The sequence below is a fragment of the Olea europaea genome, chromosome 10 (assembly GCF_002742605.1).
Source record: "Olea europaea var. sylvestris chromosome 10, O_europaea_v1, whole genome shotgun sequence".
In the NCBI taxonomy this organism is placed as follows: domain Eukaryota; kingdom Viridiplantae; phylum Streptophyta; class Magnoliopsida; order Lamiales; family Oleaceae; genus Olea; species Olea europaea.
This window is the reverse complement of record NC_036246.1, coordinates 9,049,539-9,068,763: the sequence shown is the minus strand read 5'-3', so window position 1 is coordinate 9,068,763 and position 19,225 is coordinate 9,049,539. Positions and strand designations below refer to the sequence as shown.

The following is a 19,225-nucleotide window of genomic DNA, read 5'->3' as shown; positions in this document are numbered from 1 at the left end:
TACGAAAAATGACGAAACAAATGATTTGATCGTCTCATCACTCAAACATATTAATCGGAATGGCCTATATTTGACATGAAATTATGAATAAAAATTAAATTTTGACCATTTTACATAGAAAAAAAATTAATTAATTTTAATAATCAAATTAAATAAATCATACACCTCGAAAATATTACCATATCACAAAGAAATTCAACGACTGGGAAGAAACATAGCTGGAAAGAGGGGGGTAGGAACGGGAGTGAATTGGTTGGTGATGGATAATAAATAAATAAATGAGTTGGGCGGGGGGGGGGGGTTTGGGCGGGGGAGGGGGGGGTTAATAAGGGAGGCAGCGTGGGTTTTTTTTTTTTGGGTGCGGAAGGGAGTGAAGAAAAAAGGGGGAGAAGGAAAGGAAAAAAAAAAAAAAAAACGTGGTATTTGTGGATAAAAATGGTACATAAGAGATTATATAAAATGATGTGGACAGAAAAAATTGGATGAAAAAATTGACTGTATATTAAACTTGTAAATAATAGAGTGACATGTGATATTATGTGACATATTATGGAAAACGTGATGTACATGTAACAAAGTTCCAAAAAGAAAATACTGTGGAACCGTTGATGTGATGGGCAAATTGATATCAGTTCTGTATTTATGGACGAACAATGTGTATACCAATTATAAAGTATTGTATAACGCTTATTAAATATTTCAGTATTTTTCCAAGAAAATTCATCGTGTTTATGTAATTTTTTTATTATCTCCAAGTACATCTTTAATATAAAATAAATAATTAAACAATATTAAATGCCATATTACAAATGACCAATGTGCAATGCACGAGCCGTATTAAAAAAAAGTTACATGCATTGCTCTTGCTATACATCAAACTTAACAAGACTCATTATTATATTTAAGTAGTTATTTAACCATGTATACACAGATTAAAAATACAATATATTGAAGTTGTCGTCCATTTATCAGGACCAAACCAATAAATATATTTATTCTACATTACAAAATACTCAATTACGACTCGTAGACATTCATTAGTTTAATAGTAAAAGCTCTAATTTGCCACTGTAAGGTGGTGTAGCAAAGCTTGTCGACTACCATAAATTCTAATTGTTGGAAATAGACAAGATATCATAATTGCTCTGATACTAATTTGTTGAAAATCAGACCAAATAATAAAGACAAGAATAATACGAGAAATATGAAAATAATGGATTACAAAGATAACGAGATTTACATGGAAACCCAAATCCGGAAAACCACTGTTAGATGCGGAGAATTTACTATAATCAATAGTAAGGAATTATAAAGGTTATCTTTAGACCAATAACTAATTGGACAATTGATCAATTTCAATATTTCTTTTAAATCACATATTTATAACCAAAGGATCCCTACCACACTAGAAGAATTAATACATGAAGAGTTTAAATAAAGTAAAGTCCTAATACGATGGGACAAATCAATAATGAATAATTTCGGATGAAATATGAGTCAAATTCACCTTGAACTCATTCAAGACATCTTCAAGTCTACTACCAACTCCCAATATTTCTTCAACAACATTTCCAAGCAAATACTCAATAAGAATTCAAGTCACAATCCAATTCTAACAAATTCCACCTTGACACGAATTTCATTGCAATGAAGAAAACCTAACTTTAATTCTAACAAAATTCTCCAAGCAAAACACTCCACCAAAATACTCTACCTCTTCCATCTTGCCTTTTCGAGCATACTCAACCAATATGAACTGAATTCAAGCACTGATTACTAGCAGAATTACCTTGGACTCCAAACTTGCTCGAATCACCACAAACAAAGAAATCATTACATTCACAACTAACTCCATCAGAGTTAACAAATTTGCTTGAATTATCTCTACGAGCAAAATGATCACAACTCCTTACTTTGCTTTCCCTCCAGCGTCCAAACAAGAATCTGCCATAACAAAATTTGACATTGCGATCCAGAAGCGGAATCTCATATTTCATGCTTGCCATCCCTAAAACAATCAACATTGTTCAAACCTCGCTTTAATAGCCAATCCGCCCCTCCCAAAACTCGTCAAAACCTTGGTTCTGATACCAATTGTTCGAGACAAACAAGATACTAGAATTGCACTGATACCAATTTGTTGAAAAATTGAATCAAATAATAAAGCTGAGAATAATATGAGTACTTTGAAAATAATGGATCACAAGAAAAAAAGATATACGTGAAAACTTAAATTCAGGAAAACAACAGGTAGAGGCGGAGAATTCACTATAATCAATAGTAAGGAGTTACAAACGATCTCTTTGGACCAATAATTAATTGAATAATTGGTTAATTTCAATATGTATTGTACACTATTTATTTATAACTAAATAATCCCTACCATATTAGGAGAATTAATACGTGAAGAATTTAATATAAGGTGAAGTCCTAATACAATAGGTAAAACTAATAGCTGGCATCTACTACCGGCGCACGACACGTGTCGAGTCAATTAGGTTGAGTCGGGACGGGTCGTGTTACTTCCTGTCTAGGCTTAATTCGTCACCTAACACACCTCGAGTTACATGTATTATTTGAGATGGAGTTATGAGCTTTGCCATTAGGGCTGCTGAAGATTTGGGGATTCTAGAGGTTCAGTTTTGGACTGCTTCCGCTTGCTCCTTTATAGGATACTGCATTACCGAGAATCTCCTCAAGAGAGGCATTTGCCCTTTCTAAAGTAAGTGATGTCCTATATTAGGTCTCTCTTGCCAAATCACTTCATTTGAAAAGCGAAAATCGTTAGTCAGGAAATACGTCTATAGTAAGTTCTGTATAGTGGATTTGATAGTACATAATTAAAATCTTTAAAATTATATGTTGCACTATAGTGTATAAAACATACTTACATCGTATATTGTTACGGTGCGGAGTATCAACATCGTACTAAACAATATAGTATATAAAATTTAATTTTTTTCCTTATTTAATATTATTTAAAGCTTCCAATCCACCTTACAAGACATACCATTAGAATTTAGTGTTGTGGGATACTTTTAAGCAAAATTTTCATTAAGGGGTGGCAAATGAGACTTCAGTCCATACATTTGCTATTCTAACAATATGTATAATTAAAGACCATATATACCTATTTATTTTAACTTTTTTCTTCCACAAACCTCCTCTCTTGCACACTGTGTGCTTTTCTTATTTTCATATTAGCCACCCAATTCTCGATTTTCAAATGTATGTATGCCTATGCCATACTGGTGGGATACTCTGAATCTCCTCGATCATATAACATGAACAATATTTCCCTTAAGGATATTCCTAGTTTTATCCAAATAACCGATCCCGACAATATCGTGTTCGATTTCATGGGAGAAGAAGCCCAGAATTGTCTGAAAGCTCCTGCCATAATTTTCAATACCTTCTGCGAATTTGAATAAGAAGCCTTAAAGGATGTAATGTCCAAATTCAATTCCCCAAACATTTACACAATAGGGCCTCTTCCTCTACTTGGAAGGAATGTCACAAACATTCATATTTTCTTTTCTCGCCTATTATTACTACAAATTGATATAAGAGAAATCCGACATCTTCTTCATTGTTTATAACAGTTATGTACTAAAACTTTTTTATTTGAGGAGTGTACAAAATAATGAAAGTCTATGCAAGCTAGGCCTAAGCCATCAAACTCTAATAGTGCGGCATTCATGTAAGAGTCAATCATGAAAATTTTAAATTTATTCAAATTATTCGTTACATAGTTTTACTCGATCCAACACGAGAGAATGTTCATGTTTCGTACATATGGTCCTAAATTTCAATTTTTTTTTTTCTTCTTTGAATTTTTCTTGGAGAAAAGAAGTATTAGATAACAAGAAAAAATGTTCTTTATAAATTATTTTTTTTAGAAAAAAAGCCTGTCCTGTAGGCTAAATAATAGGTTTTTTTTGCAACGGTAACGATTAAACCGAAAGGTTCTTGGGATATTGTATAGCATATTCTTTCCTAGCATCTGTGTATAAAGATAAAATCACTATCATTAAAAATGAAATTTTTAGTAGTGGCCAATTTCGGCCGCCCATTTTGCGGGCTTACCCCCAAACATTGGAAATATAGGTCCCGTTTAGTAGTCATTTTTTTTAAATGTATTTTTCTCTCTCTTCTTTTCAACCACACATTCTTTATTAAAATAATATTACACGTAAATAAAAAACTTTTTCTTATTTCTCAACCACACATTTCACATCAATTTACTATTCTAAAATGCATTTTTATATAAAAATGTCTATCAAACACCCATAAAAAATGATAAGATCCTTGATGTGTTTAATTAAAGTAATGAAAAATTAATTTTAAGTTGTTTATTTTGACAAGCATAATTTTAAAAGTAATTTTTTATTAATAATTTTTTTAAAAAGGAAAATCTTAATTTACTTTTGTAAAATATCGAAATTAATTTAGAAATACTCTTCAAAGACTTTAATTTTTAATAATAAAGAACCAAAAAACCATTAAACGCACATAACAATTAAACTAAAAATACTCTTGCATTCACATTAATTTGTTGAAAATTTTAATAGTAAAAAGCTCCACCTGGCCACCGCCAGATGGTGTAGGGCAACCCGCCCACCGCTGTAGACTTTATTATAATATTCTATTTTGTCCACTCTGAATTGCAAGAATATTTTAATAAGATTTTTCTTTAGGATTAAACCAGATGTTCACAACCCTCTCACAATGAGGGGGCCCACCTCGATTTTATTTTCTTTTAATGTGTGCGGGCTCCCTCCGATGTGAGGGGGCTGTCAACCGTGCTGTGTGTCGAGTTGTGCACACAGCACTGTCCTTTTCTTTATTATGATGTTGATCAGACCTCACGCACCCTTCGTTGGGTTGTTTCGTGACTATTTTGTGTTAAGTAGAGGCATGTTGTATATTTGGTTAATTAGTTTAGTGCAATCGGTGGATTTTGATTGAATTAGCAGTGGCTATGTCATGTACCTTGTGCCTTGCTAGTTTTAACTTCATGTGCCTTGTGCCTTGCTAACACATTTTATATTGGTGGAATTTGGTTGAACTAGCAGTTTTTATTGTTGCAATGCACATTTATGTTGTCATTGTCTTCTAAATCTTCAATATGTCCAACTAGCAGTTTTTATTGTTGCAATGCATGTTGGTGGTTTTCATACCCTAAATTTTTGTCATTAACTTTTGTGATTTCATCAATGATATTTAACTGGCCTCTTTTGTGCTTCCATCTTTATTGTTAATTAAACCAATTTAGGATTTTGATGAGGTTGCACACCGTAGACAAATGGTTTACTAGCAAAATTTTCATTTCAATTCTTCCTCAACAGTCTGAATCAATGAAACGGACAAATCAAACATCCTTTTGCTACAACAAATGAAATCACATCCACTGGTTTTGATATTGTACTCCAAATGAATTCCCAGATTGTCTATGGTGCTTGACCCTAGCACTCTCAACCATAAATTCATACTGTCGGAACAAGTGACCCGGTTCTGGAAATGTGAAGCCTACGGTTGGAGTGGCGAAGTTCGAAGAACTACGCAACTTGTTCGAAAATTTTTACCTATTTCCGTCACCTAATTTTCCTATTTCCGTCACCTATTTTCTGCCCCTCTATATGGTGAATGTGAAGATTTTGGCAGGATTTCACGCTCTATTTTTTGCCTTCATTTTATATGCAGTGGGTTATGCATGAAACAGAGAATTTCCTTTTTCTGTGATTTTCTTTTGTGGGAAGGAAATGGGTGGAAGATGAGTTGATTTGGAAGAACTGAGGAGAGAGAATTCAATTGTCCACTACTGACATTTTTGTCTTTTTTTTCCTGTACGTATCAATCACGTGGGCTGGTTCCCGTCCAATCCACCTTACAAGACATACAGTAATTAGGATTTGAGGTTGCAGGATATTTTTATGCAAAACTAATCCATGGACAATTATCATGTTGGCAAACGAGATTTGAATCCAGACATTTGCTGACTCTAATAATATGCTAAACATGTAAAGACAATATAACATGAATTACATGGAGTACAAATTACAATATTTTCTTGTATATTAGTTGTCTTTTGATTTGCCTGTAATGGAGATCTGTTGCCATTTCATTCCAGATGATGACTACCTCACTGATGGCACTCTTGACACCCCAATTGATTGGATGACCGGTCTGAAAAATATTTGCCTTAAGGACGTTCCTAGTTTTATCCGAACAACTGATCCCAATGACATCATGTTCGATTTCATGGGAGAAGAAGCACAGAATTGTCTGAAAGCTCCTGCCATAATTCTCAATACCTTCTACGAATTTGAACAAGAAGCCTTACAGGCTGTAATATCCAAATTCAATTTCCCAAACATTTACACAGTAGGGCCTCTTTCTCTACTTGGCAGGCACTTCCCTGAAAGCCAAGCCGAGTCTCTAAACTCGAGCTTATGGAAGACGGACTCTAAAGTTTTTGAATGGCTAGATAGCCAAAAACCTGAGTCAGTCGTTTATGTGAATTATGGGAGCGTGACAACAATGTCAGGAACTCATTTTCAAGAATTCGCGTGGGGGCTCGCAAACAGCAAGCAACCGTTTCTCTGGATTGTCAGGCCAGACGTTGTGAAAGACGGATCAGCAATGTTGCCTGAAGAATTTCTTGAGGAGATTAAGGATAGAGGATTGTTAATAAGCTGGTGTGCGCAGGATCAGGTGTTGGAACACCCTGCTGTAGGTTCGTTCTTGACACATTGTGGATGGAATTCTATGATGGAAAGCATATGTGCAGGTGTGCCAGTGATCTGCTGGCCTTTTTTTGCTGATCAGCAAACAAATTGTTACTATTCGTGCTCAAAATGGGGAATTGGGACGGAGATCGATTATGACGTGAAGCGCGATGAAGTTGCGCAATTGGTTAGGGAAATGATGGGAGGTGAGAAAGGTGAGAAAATGAGAATCAAGGCTAAGGAATGGAAGAAAATAGCACAAGAAGCTACTGATGTCGGGGGATCATCTCATGTCAACTTTGATAAGTTCATCAAGGAAGCTCTACACTTTCAAGATTGATAAAGGGATCAGAAATCCAATCTGCAACATTATCCATTTTCACATTTGTTTTTCTGAAAATACAAAAAGAAAAATGGATATTTCTATTTTAGAGAAACCAGCTCCACAGAATTCTGTCAAAAATCTCACGTGTGGGACCCATGTTTTAATAAAAAATATCAAAAAATTCCCCACCCACCCCCTGCCGTATCTGTTTTGTTTGGCTTATGTGTGTAGTTTCTATACACACAACAAGCTCTAAGAAAAATAAAGGTTGACCGATCTAAATAGGCTGCCTGGTCGGGCCAAGTGGAGCCATTTATAGGGGTCCAAGTGGCCCTACCAACCTTTACACTACTTATTCCGTCTATCTAGCATGACTAAATGTAGAACATATATATCTTCATCGGGGATTAAAGTTTCATTTATCAAGTTTCAATTGTTATTTATTGTTCAAGTTTTTTCAGTAGTCTGGGTGTTGATTGCGATTCCAGTAACGGGGTGGGGTTGAAGAGTTAGAGTAGTTTTTCTATTTTATTTACATGGAGGGAGTTTAACTGTTAGACGCTTTAGTCAAAAGGTGATATATAGCTCTCTATAAATAAATAAATTTTATTCAAAATTTATTCCTAATAAGATTTTATTCAGAAATATCTCGGAGTACAAGTTCTTAAATGAAACTTTTTTTTTTTTTGGGTAAAGACATCCACACCAGTTTCAATCGAACTCAAGACAACAAACTTAGCTAGCGCATGAGCAACGCCATTCAATACGACTTACATAAATGAAATCTGATAGATTGATCAAAAAATAAAAAATAAAAAATATCGACCTACTTTTAATAAACTGAATTTTTGGAAGTTCCAAAGTTTTTTCTCAAAACGTCACTAAACGCCAGTCAAACGCGATAATCTCGTTCGGTCCATTTGTTGACTATTATTCTGTTTTGTAGTATGAGATAGACCAAAGAAAGAACACAGAGCAAACAGTTGTTTGTGTCCAAATTAAATAAGTAATCATACGTGAAGTAACATAAAAACATCTTAGTTCGGAGAATAATCTTCAAAGGCGGCGGGCTAATCCCAATTCTGTTCTATCATCCAGTCAAGGAAAAGCCAAAAAAGCCTGGCACGTAATTTGAAAAACCAACCAAATGATGTCAAGTAAATTTGTCAAAGAGTAAAGAGCTCGCGTTAGCTCTTCTAAAGACTTGTTACTCGAGACGGGACAAATTTGTTTATTCAAACTTTGTCTTTAATACGTCTTTCACAGGCATATAAATATTCAGAGCCTGTATCATCGAACCACTATTGTTTTGTTTCTTTGTCAAATATGGGCACCAATTTTGGTGGAAAGCCTCACGCAGTTCTTGTACCATTTCCAGCACAAGGCCACTTGATTCCTACGATGCAACTAGCTACAATTCTTCACTCAAAAGGATTTTACGTTACTTTCGTCAATACTGAGTATAACCACAGGCGCTTAATCCGGTCTAAGGGAACAGACTGGGTAGAGGGGTTCAAGGATTTCAGGTTCGAGACTATATCAGAAGGATTACCACCATCTGATCGTGATGCAACCCAAAATCCTGCCGCGCTATGTGAAGCCATTCGAAAGAATTGTTTACCTTTTTTCCGAAATCTACTTTCTAAGCTTGTTCATTCTGATGAGGTTCCACGGATCACATGCATAATTTCAGATGGAGTCATGAGCTTTGCCATAAAGGCTGGGGAAGAATTTGGCATACCTGTTGTTCAATTCTGGACAGCCTCTGCTTGCGGCTTCATGGGATATCTGCAATATCATGAACTCATAAAGAGAGGAATTATACCTTTCAATGGTACATTAAACCTTTTGTTTTAGTTCAGGATGTTGGTTCTATTCTTAACATGGTATCAGATATCGGAATTTAATAACCATGTGACTCTGTGTAACAGATGAAAACTTCATGGAAAATGGCTTGCTAGACACGCCTGTAAACTGGATTCCAGGCATGAAAAACATGCGATTGAAGGACATGCCGAGCCTTATTAGAACAACAAACCCTGATGACATCCTGCTAAATTACTTAGGAGACGAAGCACAAAACATTTTAAAAGCTTCTGCAATTATCATCAACACTTTCAATGATCTTGAACATGAAGTTTTAGAGGCAATTTCACCCATTTCTCCCCCAATTTACACTGTGGGTCCCCTTGCATTGCTTACCAGGGGCTTACCAGAAAGCCAATTAAGCTCTTTTAAGCCAAGCCTATGGAAAGAAGATGCAGCCTGCCTAGAATGGCTGGATAAACAAGCACAAAATTCTGTAATCTATGTAAACTATGGAAGTGTCACTACGATTTCTGATCAACACTTAAAAGAGTTTGCCTGGGGCCTTGCAAATAGCAAGCATCCATTTCTGTGGATTGTTCGGCCAGATATTGCGATGGGGGAGTCGGCAACATTGCCTCGAGATTTTCTCGAGGAAACCAAGAATCGAGGTTTGCTCATGAGCTGGTGCCCACAAGATCAAGTGCTTTCCCACCCATCAGTTGGAGTCTTTCTTACTCATTGTGGATGGAACTCTACACTCGAGAGTATATCTGCAGGGGTGCCCATGATATGCTGGCCTTTCTTTGCTGAGCAGCAAACAAACTGTCGATATCTTTGCACAAAATGGGGAGTCGGATTGGAAGTTAATTATGATGTTAAAAGAGACGACATTGAAGAACTTGTTAGGAATGTTATGAAAGGAGAGAAAGGAAAAGAAATGAAAAGCAGGACTATGGAATGGAAGAGAAAAGCAGAAGAAGCAACAGAAACAGGAGGTTCATCATACACAAACTTGGATAGATTATTCAAAGAAGTTCTTAATTGTCAAGGAATGTTACAAGACTCTTAGTGTCTGTCTGGTGTGTGGCAGTAGACGGGACTCGATAATACAATGAATAAGATTTTAGCTTCTTCTTCATTTTTTATTTTTTATTTTTAATTTATTTATTATTATTATTTTTTTTTTTGAATAAATATGTTTGCACATGAAGGATATAATGAAAATATAAATATAAGTAACTAAGTTTTTCATATAACCAACAATTCGATCCTTTAGACAACATCTTCATTCAAATATATATCGATATTAATATTACAAACAGACAAGTCTTGGACAAATATCTACAACTTTTGTATACACCTCTGTTGGAGTTTATAGCAATCAACTTAATATTGCAGTAGAAATAGCACACAATAAAGCTTTCAAATGCTTCAAAACAACCCTTCATCGTAAACTGATCAAGCTTCCTCAGCAAGAAAGCATTTCTCTTATATTTTATGGTTCTGTATTATAAAATGTATTTTGTAATACAGCATGAATTTTCTGGAATATAGCTATCCGAGTTCAATATATGCATGCTAAATTTAAACTGGCAGCCGCTTAATTAACTAAAGTGTATTTCGAACCTTTTAATCCACTTTGCGGTTGTTTCCGTTGCTCTCAATCTTAGACAGAGCAGGATAGATAAGGAATGACTTCAAGTGTTTGTATAGTTCCTTCGACTTCTCCATATTAATTGCATGACCAGCATTCTTTAAGACAACTAACTGTGCATTGTCATCCAAATGCCTAAAAAGGAAGGCAATAATAAATCCACTAAAGAGAAAGGTATAGTCTATTTGAAAGTAAATAAGGATGACATTAAATCATCATTTTCTAAAGGAATTAAATAAATCCAAAATTAGAAATCATTTTTATGCTACTAAAATAATCGAGAAAGGATGCAAAATGTCGTAAACTATTCTTTGGGTTCACCTTTTTAATCTGTGGCCCAATTCCAGTGGAAAGACCATGTCATACTCTCCCCAAATTATCAGTGTTGGCTGAATAAAGAGAATATACAAGGCTCAAAAGGATGAAGTGAGAAGTGAAGGCAGCAAAATGTTACAGATTATAAAATGCAAAACAAACCTGAGTAATTTTAGGCAGATCTGAGAGTTTTCTGTTCCTATGTAAAGCATAAACCAACTCTTTTCTTTCTTGAAAGTTTTCTACACACATAACCTGCACAAACATGTATAAAACACCAAAAACGTAAATTCAGCTTCAGGACAACTAAAAAAATCAAGCAATTACAAGGTTGTGACAGGTAAATAAAAAGTTGGCTCAAACAGCTAATACAAAGTATTCGTCATCAGAAACAACTGCGATTGCACCAATAGAAACACTCTCCATGAACTCAACAATGAAGGAAAAAATGACTAAACTCAAGCCAAAAAACAACAACCAACACGCACAATCACAGATTTAGTATTCAATAAAATTTGATATTTTGGATGTAAAACACTTTTCCATTTTGCTTACTATTGACTGAAAATGTTAAACTATAATCTACCCTTACAACCATTTAGAAAATTTTGCTGCATTGGATTAGGTTGTCGATGAATGTAAATAAATATATGTACTTGATGTAAGAACTAAACTCTTGGGGCAAGGGGTTAGACAAGAGAAAGAGATTCTCTGGAGTATTATATATTTGAATAGTCAATCCTCCAAGAAACGATCGACATTTCTAGTTAAAATATTAACTAAAGGAAAAATTAATAATCTACAGGCTGAACTGATGGTTGGCTCCATTATTTTCTTCTACTTATCATGATATACAATGTAAATTCAATTCCAAACACATCAGACATCTAAATTCAAAGTCATTCAGCTCTTTCAGACACCATTATTTAGTTGCTAACATGTGATGTATTGAAGTTTCATTAGACATGGAGTGTCATAAAATTGAATGATCTACCAAACAACAGAAAATGGGAATTATAATCTCCTGAGAAGAACTATGATTTAATAGAAACTGAAATATAAAATGGAAAAAGATGCTAGTAGCTTTTTAACACTTTCACTTAATCCAAAAGACTTGTGGACAACTATCTATACAAGTATAGGATTGAGCTTAACGTACCATGATATTGTTACAAAAGCTGGTATAACATATGTTAAAGAGAAAAGAGGTAGGGACTCATTTTTAATCAGGAGAGGCTGTTGTCCAAATTTCTAAAGTAAGTTTACCTGGAACAACAGGGCAGATGTACATGTTGCTTCGGTTCTATATAGCTCAGCCTAGATTGGACTATCAGTGTTATTGTAAATGATTATTCCTTTCTATGCCAATGCCTAATGCTTGTATAACTCTTATCTGCATTGAAGAGGATCTGCTCCTCCCAGAGTTATTCTGATTAAACTTATGGTAGTATTATTGCAATTCAATATCAAATTCATAATACATGGAGGATCCTGGATGAATAGCAATGGTATCACAAAAACATAAATTAGAAGGAATGAAGGATCAGCATGTGTCTGATCAATTGACAGGTATATCAATGTAAACCTCAATCCAGTCTTCTTCAGTTGATTACATTGGATTAGACGTTTATAATTTCACTTAATCCAAAAGACTTGTAGACAACTATCTATACAAGTATAGGATTGAGCTTAACGTACCATGATATTGTTACAAAAGCTAGTATTAAATATGTTAAAGAGCAAAGAGATAGGGACTGATTTTTAATCAGGAGAGGCTGTTGTCCAAATTTCTAAAGTAAGTTTACCTAGGACAACGGGCAGATGTACATGTTGCTTCGGTTCTATATAGCTCAGCCTAGATTTATTGTAAATGTTTATTCCTTTCTATGCCAATGCCTAATGCTTGTATGACTCTTATGGGCATTGCAGCCTCTACATTGAAGAGGATCTGCTCCTCCCAGAGTTAATCTGATTAAACTTATGGTAGTATTATTGCAATTCAATATCAAATTCATAATACACTGAGGATCCCGGACGAATAGCAATGGCATCACAAAACATAAATTAGAAGGATCAGCGTGTGTCTGATCAATTGACAGATATATCAATGTGAACCATAATCCATTCTTCTTCAGTTGATTACAGTGGGTTAGATGTTTATAATTTCCGGTAACCATTTCAAGCAAAATTTCCGCACATTGCAATGTGAAATCACTAGCATATCAATTCTAAAATCAAGCCCAAATTCAGAAAATGCTCATGGAATGCATTTCAAAACTGATCAATTACTCCAATTCATTCACTACCGTATTGAATTCTTAGTTATTGAAACTAAAAAATCATTGAAAACATAATAACTTACATCAATAAAATCCGAGAGAAAACAAGAAGGCACGGTCTTCATCGGCTTGTAAAACGAAAGTCTAATCAACTCCATCAACTTCTCCGGCGTTCGAGCCAGCAATATGCTAATAGCCTCATCCACACTCTTTACACTGAACAACCCCTCATCCATGTCCTTCTCCTCAAAACAGACTCCAGCGCATCCAATCACCACCCTCTCCACCGCCTGAGGGAACTGCGCCGCTAGGCTGTACGCAACAAACCCACCATAGCTCAGCCCTACAACGAACATTCTACGCACGCCGTGCGCCTCCATGGTCCTCATCACAGACTGAGCCTGAAAGGCTTCAGTCCTCTCCGGCCTTGTGGTGTATGAATCGCCAAAAAACAGCAAGTCCGGAACGTATACGTTGAACTTGGAGGACAATGGGGAAATAAATTCATTCCATTGCCACATTGCATTGGCGCCAATTCCATGGATGAGAAGTAAATTGGGTTTGTAATGTTTGGGGGTTTTGGGCACCCAACAGTGCATGATGGTGCCGTCGCCAAGGTCGGTGGTGGATGACTTTAGACCGGATGTGGAAAAAGAGTATCTATAACACCAGTCTCTTGAGGCTGTGAAGCTAAAACACTTAGCCATTAAGGGACAATTATGGAGTCAGAATTTTGATTCAGATTCCGAGAAATCTGGGATCGATTTACTAGATCCTGATGTTCGTGTAGGCAAACCGGCACTTTTAGGGGTAAGAGAAGAGAGGATTCTCTGTCAGATTGCAGGCCGTAGATTTTCTTATAACCCAATGATTTTTACTCCTTCAGTATCAGTATGTCAGAAAGTAGAATTGTCAAATCATCACCTCAAATTATGTCAAAACATCTGTTAAAATTTTCTCTCAAATAGGCAAAACTCTCAAATTATACGTGACTTTTAACTGTTGAAAATATAGAATTTTATTTTCTTTGTCTTCTTGTCAATAAATGGATTGCTCTCAACTTGGAAGGTAGTTCACTGATCAGATCTTAAATTTTCTCGATAATGATCATTAGTTCGAGTCGCCACTGAAATGAGTACGCAACTGTAAATTTTAGGGTCCCGTGAAATTAGTCAAAGTACTTGTAAGTTAACCCGAATAAAAAAAAAATGGACTGCTCTTATTTTAAATAATTACTTAATGTAAAAATATATATTAGCAAAAGAGTAATATTATTCAACATAACAATTAACATTTGCCAGTATTGGATTTTTTTTATTTTTTATTTTTTTTTGTGGGATAGAGGAAGTACTTTTTATTTTTTCAATTTTGTTATTAACTTTTAAAATTAGCTTTATCCAAAATCATTACTAATACCTCATTATTAACTTTTAAACATAACTTTATCCAAAATAATTATTAATACCCCTTCATTCCCATAAAGATTGATTTGCTTTCATTTTCACACAGATTAAAAAAACTTAATTAATATATATTGGAACTATGAATTTAATTTACATTTTTCCTAAGACTAGTTTTTCGCCCTTGTCCCTTGCAATGCACGGACTGGGTCATTTTTAAGGTAATGTTAGCGTTTTGAATGTTAAGGGTTGACTGGAAGGTGTATTACAAAATTTTCATACCTGTATAAAAGAAATAATGTTTCAAAATAAGATCAAATTCGAAGAAAAATTTCATTTAATATCCATTATTATCAACCTGAATGAACCAAAATAAGTACTTTTCCGCTTGTCCCCATTCCCTGTCTTCCACCATTTCTTCAACATATCTCATGTTGAAGAAGTAACCTGCTTCTTGTTCCAATCTGCAATCATCTGACATAAAATTGTAAACAACATTTAATAAAATTTTAAAATGTGAAAAATATATATATATATACATCTATAGAATCAGTTTAACATATAAAAAAAATATGTAAATAAAAAAATAAATTTGCAAATTTAAATAGTCATTGCATAAAAAAAGATATAAAGATTGCTGGATTAGAAAGCAATGGACTGATTAATTACTAAAGAATAATGCTCCATTACTGATTATTTTGTTTTCTAGAATACAAGTGAGTGTTGTCATAACAAGAACTGGTGACCTAACATTTTTCTTCTAGAAAATATCATAACACAATTATACTGTAATGGAAGCATGCATCATATCCTAATTTCCTGCATTCATTACCTCAAGTACAATTAAATTTGATTTAATGCTCTTGAATCAATTATCTGGAAGAAAGGAGAAAAAAATAAATAATAAAAATGTAACAATAATTAAGATCAAATAACATAATGTTTACAACAGTTGATGACGGAAGCAACAATTATATTGCAATAAACATTAATGTTTAAGATCTAAGCTTATAAATGTACAAATTTTTTTGAACAGATCTTGCCCGTGATGGAATCTGGGACTACGCTTGAAATAGAGGAGTAATCTAGGACAATGCTTGAAAGCGAGGAGCACAAAGATGAAGATATTCCAGCAAGGTACATTTATTTCTTTTTTTATTTTTTATTTTTATTATACTCAGGTATCCCAACTTACACCAGACTAAATCCTGAACCCCCAAGACCCTTGCCCCTAGAACCTTGGAGGGGGTAAATCGCGGGTTATACCTCAACTGGACCACAGGTTCCCCCCATTGCCTGTACACTTCTGCGCACAAGAGACCCTCCTCCACAGTGATTGCTCCATACCAAATTTTTTGGCCGCAGGTTTCCACCAAGAATCGAACTCTCCACCCTGTCACTGGAAGCAAAACAATGTTGATTGATTTACCAGTTGAGCTATGCCCCGAGGGGCGGTACATTTATTTCTTGACACTATTTCATGTTTAAGATTCTCTAGGCATTTGTTCATTAAATAGTGCATTGAATATATGGACTGAGCCTGCTAAATCTTTGATCAATTGATGGTGGTATATTGCAATGATAGAGTAAAGATTTCCTAATCAATAGGCTACCTTAGCAGTCACGAGCAAAATACGTAATTTATCAAATTCTCATCACAGGAACTCGTGTCGAAGGGTAATCTCTAATAGCATAGACTTGACTATCATGTAATCAACTGTGAAATCTCTGTTTGAGCACATCATCTGCAAATGCAATAGAAGGCAACTGGGGATTGTTTATCATGATGGCTACATATCTATTCCACTTGATCCGCAAATTGATTCACGTCGTTCAGAGATCATGGTTCCCCAAGGCGTACAATGTTTTGATGCCTACTTCAGTTTATAGTCAGATGGCCTCAATGGAAATTGTATTTTTTCTCGTATTTCTACTCATATGATATGCTAGTTATCAGATATGGACATAGTAAGAAACTGATCGTGTATAGTAACATGATACTTTTGAGCGGTTGGTTTAAAAATATGTCTATTCTTGATGGTGTCTGTTGGTTTTGTCGTTCTTCTTAAAAAATAGACAATTGAAGCTTTTGATTAATAATTTAACTAAGCATATTTATCTCCAATGAGGATCTAACCTTTCTATTATTTTGAAATATTTATCTCCTATGCGTTGCCAATTCGATGGTTATAATAATAAAATAGTAATAGTGAGCAGACTATATATAATCCGTTCAGAAAATCGAAATAAATTATCTTCATTAATTGTAATAATTAACAGAATGTTAAGTGGTATGTGCAACAGAGTGAGGGTCCAAGGAAATTTTTTAGTGAAAGATGAAATAATGGGGCAATTTTTACATTTACCTCTCAAAGACTTGAGTGAATTGTAAACTTTTAATCAACAGTTTTCACTAAAAAACAAGGTTATACTGTACAGCATTCTATCTGAAAACATAGCAACTTTTTTTATCACATACCATCAATTGCTGAATGAATAAAATGTTTGCCATACTTGAGGTCTAGAGGATGACATAGGCTGTTTTTAGGTATGACCTTTGCCTTGATAGTTTTCTTTAGACTGCTTACTTTATATCAATGGTTTGTTTTGAACAGAAGATTGCAAGTGTGAAGGGGTGGCTTATGCACCTTACGTTGCATTTGTGAAGGGGTTGGTTTACGCTCACAAGTCATTGAACTCTTTACAATTGTGTTGTTACCTCCATTAGACGTAAAGACCATAAAAGAGAGAACCAATAATATTATTGCTAAAAATAGGGAAAACAACATTCAACTTCAATTGCACCGGCTGCTCATGTAAGTATGCTTTGTCCTCAGGCTTAGTTGTCATAGAAAGAGCCAAAATAAATACGAGTAAATAACATACCCCTGAATTTCAGCAAGATCACCAGTAAGTTCATAGCTTAGAGAGTAGTAAAAGTAGAGCCTGGATGCTAGAACATCAACAGTTCGCCTATTCAGGTTCTTTAGACGAGCAATGCTTGTCAAACAACAGGCCTTAGGCTGAAGGAAACAAAGAAAACAGAATGATAATTTGCAGCGATTCAAATATCAATAGAAAGTTCATGCCAGAATACTAATCATATTTCTGTACCTCGCTGTATCTCTTCTGACCAATCAGAAATATCAGAACAAGCAAACATGAATAGACTTCAAGTTCTGGTAAAGGGTGCTTTGCAGGAGCTTGAGTTGCAGATTTTGCGGTATCCAGTTCCATGTCCTGCTCATCCTCTGCAAGCAACACTAAATCTGGTAAAACAGGGCAACCATATCTCCTTACTCATGTCATTTTCACACATCAACCATTGTTCCATGTTATTATCTCGTCATAAAAACAGAAAATTTTCCATGAAATGCAACCTAAAGTCACTTACACTACTATTTTTCCAGCACCATATTAATGATATAATCCACATGAGCATACACAACAACAAACTATATGAGTTTGATCATGTGTACGTGCTGGTATTATCATTCCCAATTAAAGCCTAAAATAGTACGGTAACACACTATATAGATTTATAAATGTGATGGAATGTGCACTACAGTGACCATAATCTCATCTACAATGTACATGATGCAAACATTCTCGTACAACAAAGCGATAAAATAGATCATACAATGAATTCGTATATAATCAATAACTTAATGAACACAGATTAATGAACACAAATTTAAAAAAATTCTCATAAATCAACACGGCATACAAAGAAAAAATATAATAATAAATAAAATAACAACATATATATTCATACATGTATGTGCGCATACTTACTCTGAAAAGTTGAGGGAGCAGTGGCGAAGAGTGAGTTAGAGAGTGCAGGTTGTTGCTCTTTCATCTCAATTTCTTGAGTCATTTTTGCAAAAATCTGAGAAATAAACGTAAAAATAACCGAAATTTAAATTCCAAATTGATACAAAAAAGGACAGAATAAAAAATTGCAAAGAAGTAAGAGACGTAACAGATTTTCCAGGTTAGGGCTGTGCTTATGAAACTCAATAATCAACAGGTTTTGGTAGCTCTTCGCGGGAGAGGGAGAGGGAAAGTAAAAGGGAAAGTTTTAGTTCTTTCACCTTGGCCATGAGGTCCTGAATCTCGCACTTGAACTTCCCTTCCTCCATCATGTTGGCCGTCGGATGGATCTTTCCTGTGCGTCGCCTTCATCTTCATCTTCATCTTCTCTTCTTTCCCTACTTACAGATACAGAGATATCGATTAGAGAGACGGTATAATAAAGGTATTAGAATTAGAAGAGGTAAAAAAGGTCAAAGAAGTATATATTTAGTTATGAACAGTAAAAAAAACTCGTTTGTGAGCAGTTAGTTATCCGGTTTGAGTGTGAAACGAAAGGGACAAAATGAACATTGAAAGGTAATTCCCTCTTTTACAGTAAAGGGGATATCCCTAAATTGAATAATGGTACTTTATGCTCCCGTTTGGTATCTATATTTTTCGAAATGTATTTTTCTCTCTCTTCATTTCAATCACACATTTTTTATTAAAATAATATTACACATAAATCAAAAACTTTCATTATTTTTCAACCACACACTTCCCATCAAGTTATTATTCTAAAATATATTTTTATATAAAAAAAAATGTCTCTTAAACACTCCTATATCTTTTAATAACAAGTTATGTTAAATAAGGATATATTAAAAAATTGATACTAATCTAAATGTACACTTTTACTT

The 19,225-nt window shown here is 34.6% G+C and overlaps 4 protein-coding genes across 11 annotated transcripts; 2 read left to right on the top strand and 2 right to left on the bottom strand.

Moving 5' to 3' along the window:
• The first annotated feature begins 5,881 nt into the window (after nt 1-5,881).
• Nucleotides 5,882-7,496, top strand: LOC111401157 (linamarin synthase 2-like). Its single transcript, XM_023028764.1, has one exon. It carries the CDS (start codon nt 6,103-6,105, stop codon nt 7,066-7,068), a length of 966 nt encoding a protein of 321 aa, XP_022884532.1. The 5' UTR covers nt 5,882-6,102; the 3' UTR covers nt 7,069-7,496.
• Nucleotides 7,497-8,321: 825 nt separating this feature from the next.
• LOC111401153 (linamarin synthase 2-like) lies at nt 8,322-10,007 on the top strand. The gene is made up of 2 exons (XM_023028755.1): nt 8,322-8,887; nt 8,985-10,007. Exons 1-2 carry the CDS (start codon nt 8,380-8,382, stop codon nt 9,929-9,931), a joined length of 1,455 nt encoding a protein of 484 aa, XP_022884523.1. The 5' UTR covers nt 8,322-8,379; the 3' UTR covers nt 9,932-10,007.
• Nucleotides 8,760-13,987, bottom strand: LOC111401154 (2-hydroxy-6-oxononadienedioate/2-hydroxy-6-oxononatrienedioate hydrolase-like). Of its 3 annotated transcripts, none has more exons than XM_023028758.1 (5): nt 13,194-13,987; nt 10,994-11,086; nt 10,838-10,905; nt 10,489-10,651; nt 8,760-8,841 (listed from the first exon to the last, which is right to left on the bottom strand). In XM_023028758.1, exons 1-4 carry the CDS (start codon nt 13,815-13,817, stop codon nt 10,492-10,494), a joined length of 945 nt encoding a protein of 314 aa, XP_022884526.1. In that variant the 5' UTR covers nt 13,818-13,987; the 3' UTR covers nt 8,760-8,841; nt 10,489-10,491. The 3 variants fall into 3 exon arrangements, with proteins under 3 accessions (XP_022884526.1, XP_022884525.1, XP_022884524.1); XM_023028757.1 differs by lacking the exon at nt 8,760-8,841 and adding an exon at nt 10,126-10,365; XM_023028756.1 differs by lacking the exon at nt 8,760-8,841 and having other exon boundaries at nt 10,126-10,651; nt 13,194-13,985.
• A 401-nt stretch (nt 13,988-14,388) lies between these two features.
• On the bottom strand, nt 14,389-18,850 carry LOC111401155 (probable 26S proteasome non-ATPase regulatory subunit 3). Of its 6 annotated transcripts, XR_002703945.1 has the most exons (7): nt 18,605-18,850; nt 18,306-18,377; nt 17,625-17,779; nt 17,397-17,533; nt 15,777-15,909; nt 14,869-14,984; nt 14,389-14,792 (listed from the first exon to the last, which is right to left on the bottom strand). XR_002703945.1 is itself a non-coding variant. In XM_023028759.1 (6 exons), exons 1-6 carry the CDS (start codon nt 18,705-18,707, stop codon nt 14,940-14,942), a joined length of 645 nt encoding a protein of 214 aa, XP_022884527.1. In that variant the 5' UTR covers nt 18,708-18,850; the 3' UTR covers nt 14,389-14,939. The 6 variants fall into 6 exon arrangements, 5 of the variants coding, with proteins under 5 accessions (XP_022884527.1, XP_022884529.1, XP_022884528.1 ...); XM_023028759.1 differs by having other exon boundaries at nt 14,389-14,984; XM_023028761.1 differs by having other exon boundaries at nt 14,389-14,984; nt 18,306-18,399; nt 18,605-18,843.
• Between the last annotated feature and the right edge of the window lie 375 nt (nt 18,851-19,225).

Bases quoted from the DNA above. Each gene is read 5' to 3' on its own strand.
- LOC111401157 (XM_023028764.1), top strand. From the start codon at position 6,103: ATGGAGATCTGTTGCCATTTCATTCCAGATGATGACTACCTCACTGAT.
- LOC111401153 (XM_023028755.1), top strand. From the start codon at position 8,380: ATGGGCACCAATTTTGGTGGAAAGCCTCACGCAGTTCTTGTACCATTT. The intron at 8,888-8,984 runs GTACATTAAACC...TCTGTGTAACAG, and splicing joins AGGAATTATACCTTTCAATG to ATGAAAACTTCATGGAAAAT.
- LOC111401154 (XM_023028758.1), bottom strand. From the start codon at position 13,817: ATGGCTAAGTGTTTTAGCTTCACAGCCTCAAGAGACTGGTGTTATAGA. The intron at 11,087-13,193 runs GTAAGTTATTAT...ATGTTTGTGCAG, and splicing joins TTCTCTCGGATTTTATTGAT to GTTATGTGTGTAGAAAACTT. The intron at 10,906-10,993 runs GTTTGTTTTGCA...CTCTTTATTCAG, and splicing joins ATCTGCCTAAAATTACTCAG to CCAACACTGATAATTTGGGG.
- LOC111401155 (XM_023028759.1), bottom strand. From the start codon at position 18,707: ATGAAGATGAAGATGAAGGCGACGCACAGGAAAGATCCATCCGACGGC. The intron at 17,780-18,305 runs GTAAGTATGCGC...CTGTTTTACCAG, and splicing joins TGCTCCCTCAACTTTTCAGA to ATTTAGTGTTGCTTGCAGAG. The intron at 15,910-17,396 runs GTATGTTATTTA...TTTTGCTTCCAG, and splicing joins GATCTTGCTGAAATTCAGGG to TGACAGGGTGGAGAGTTCGA.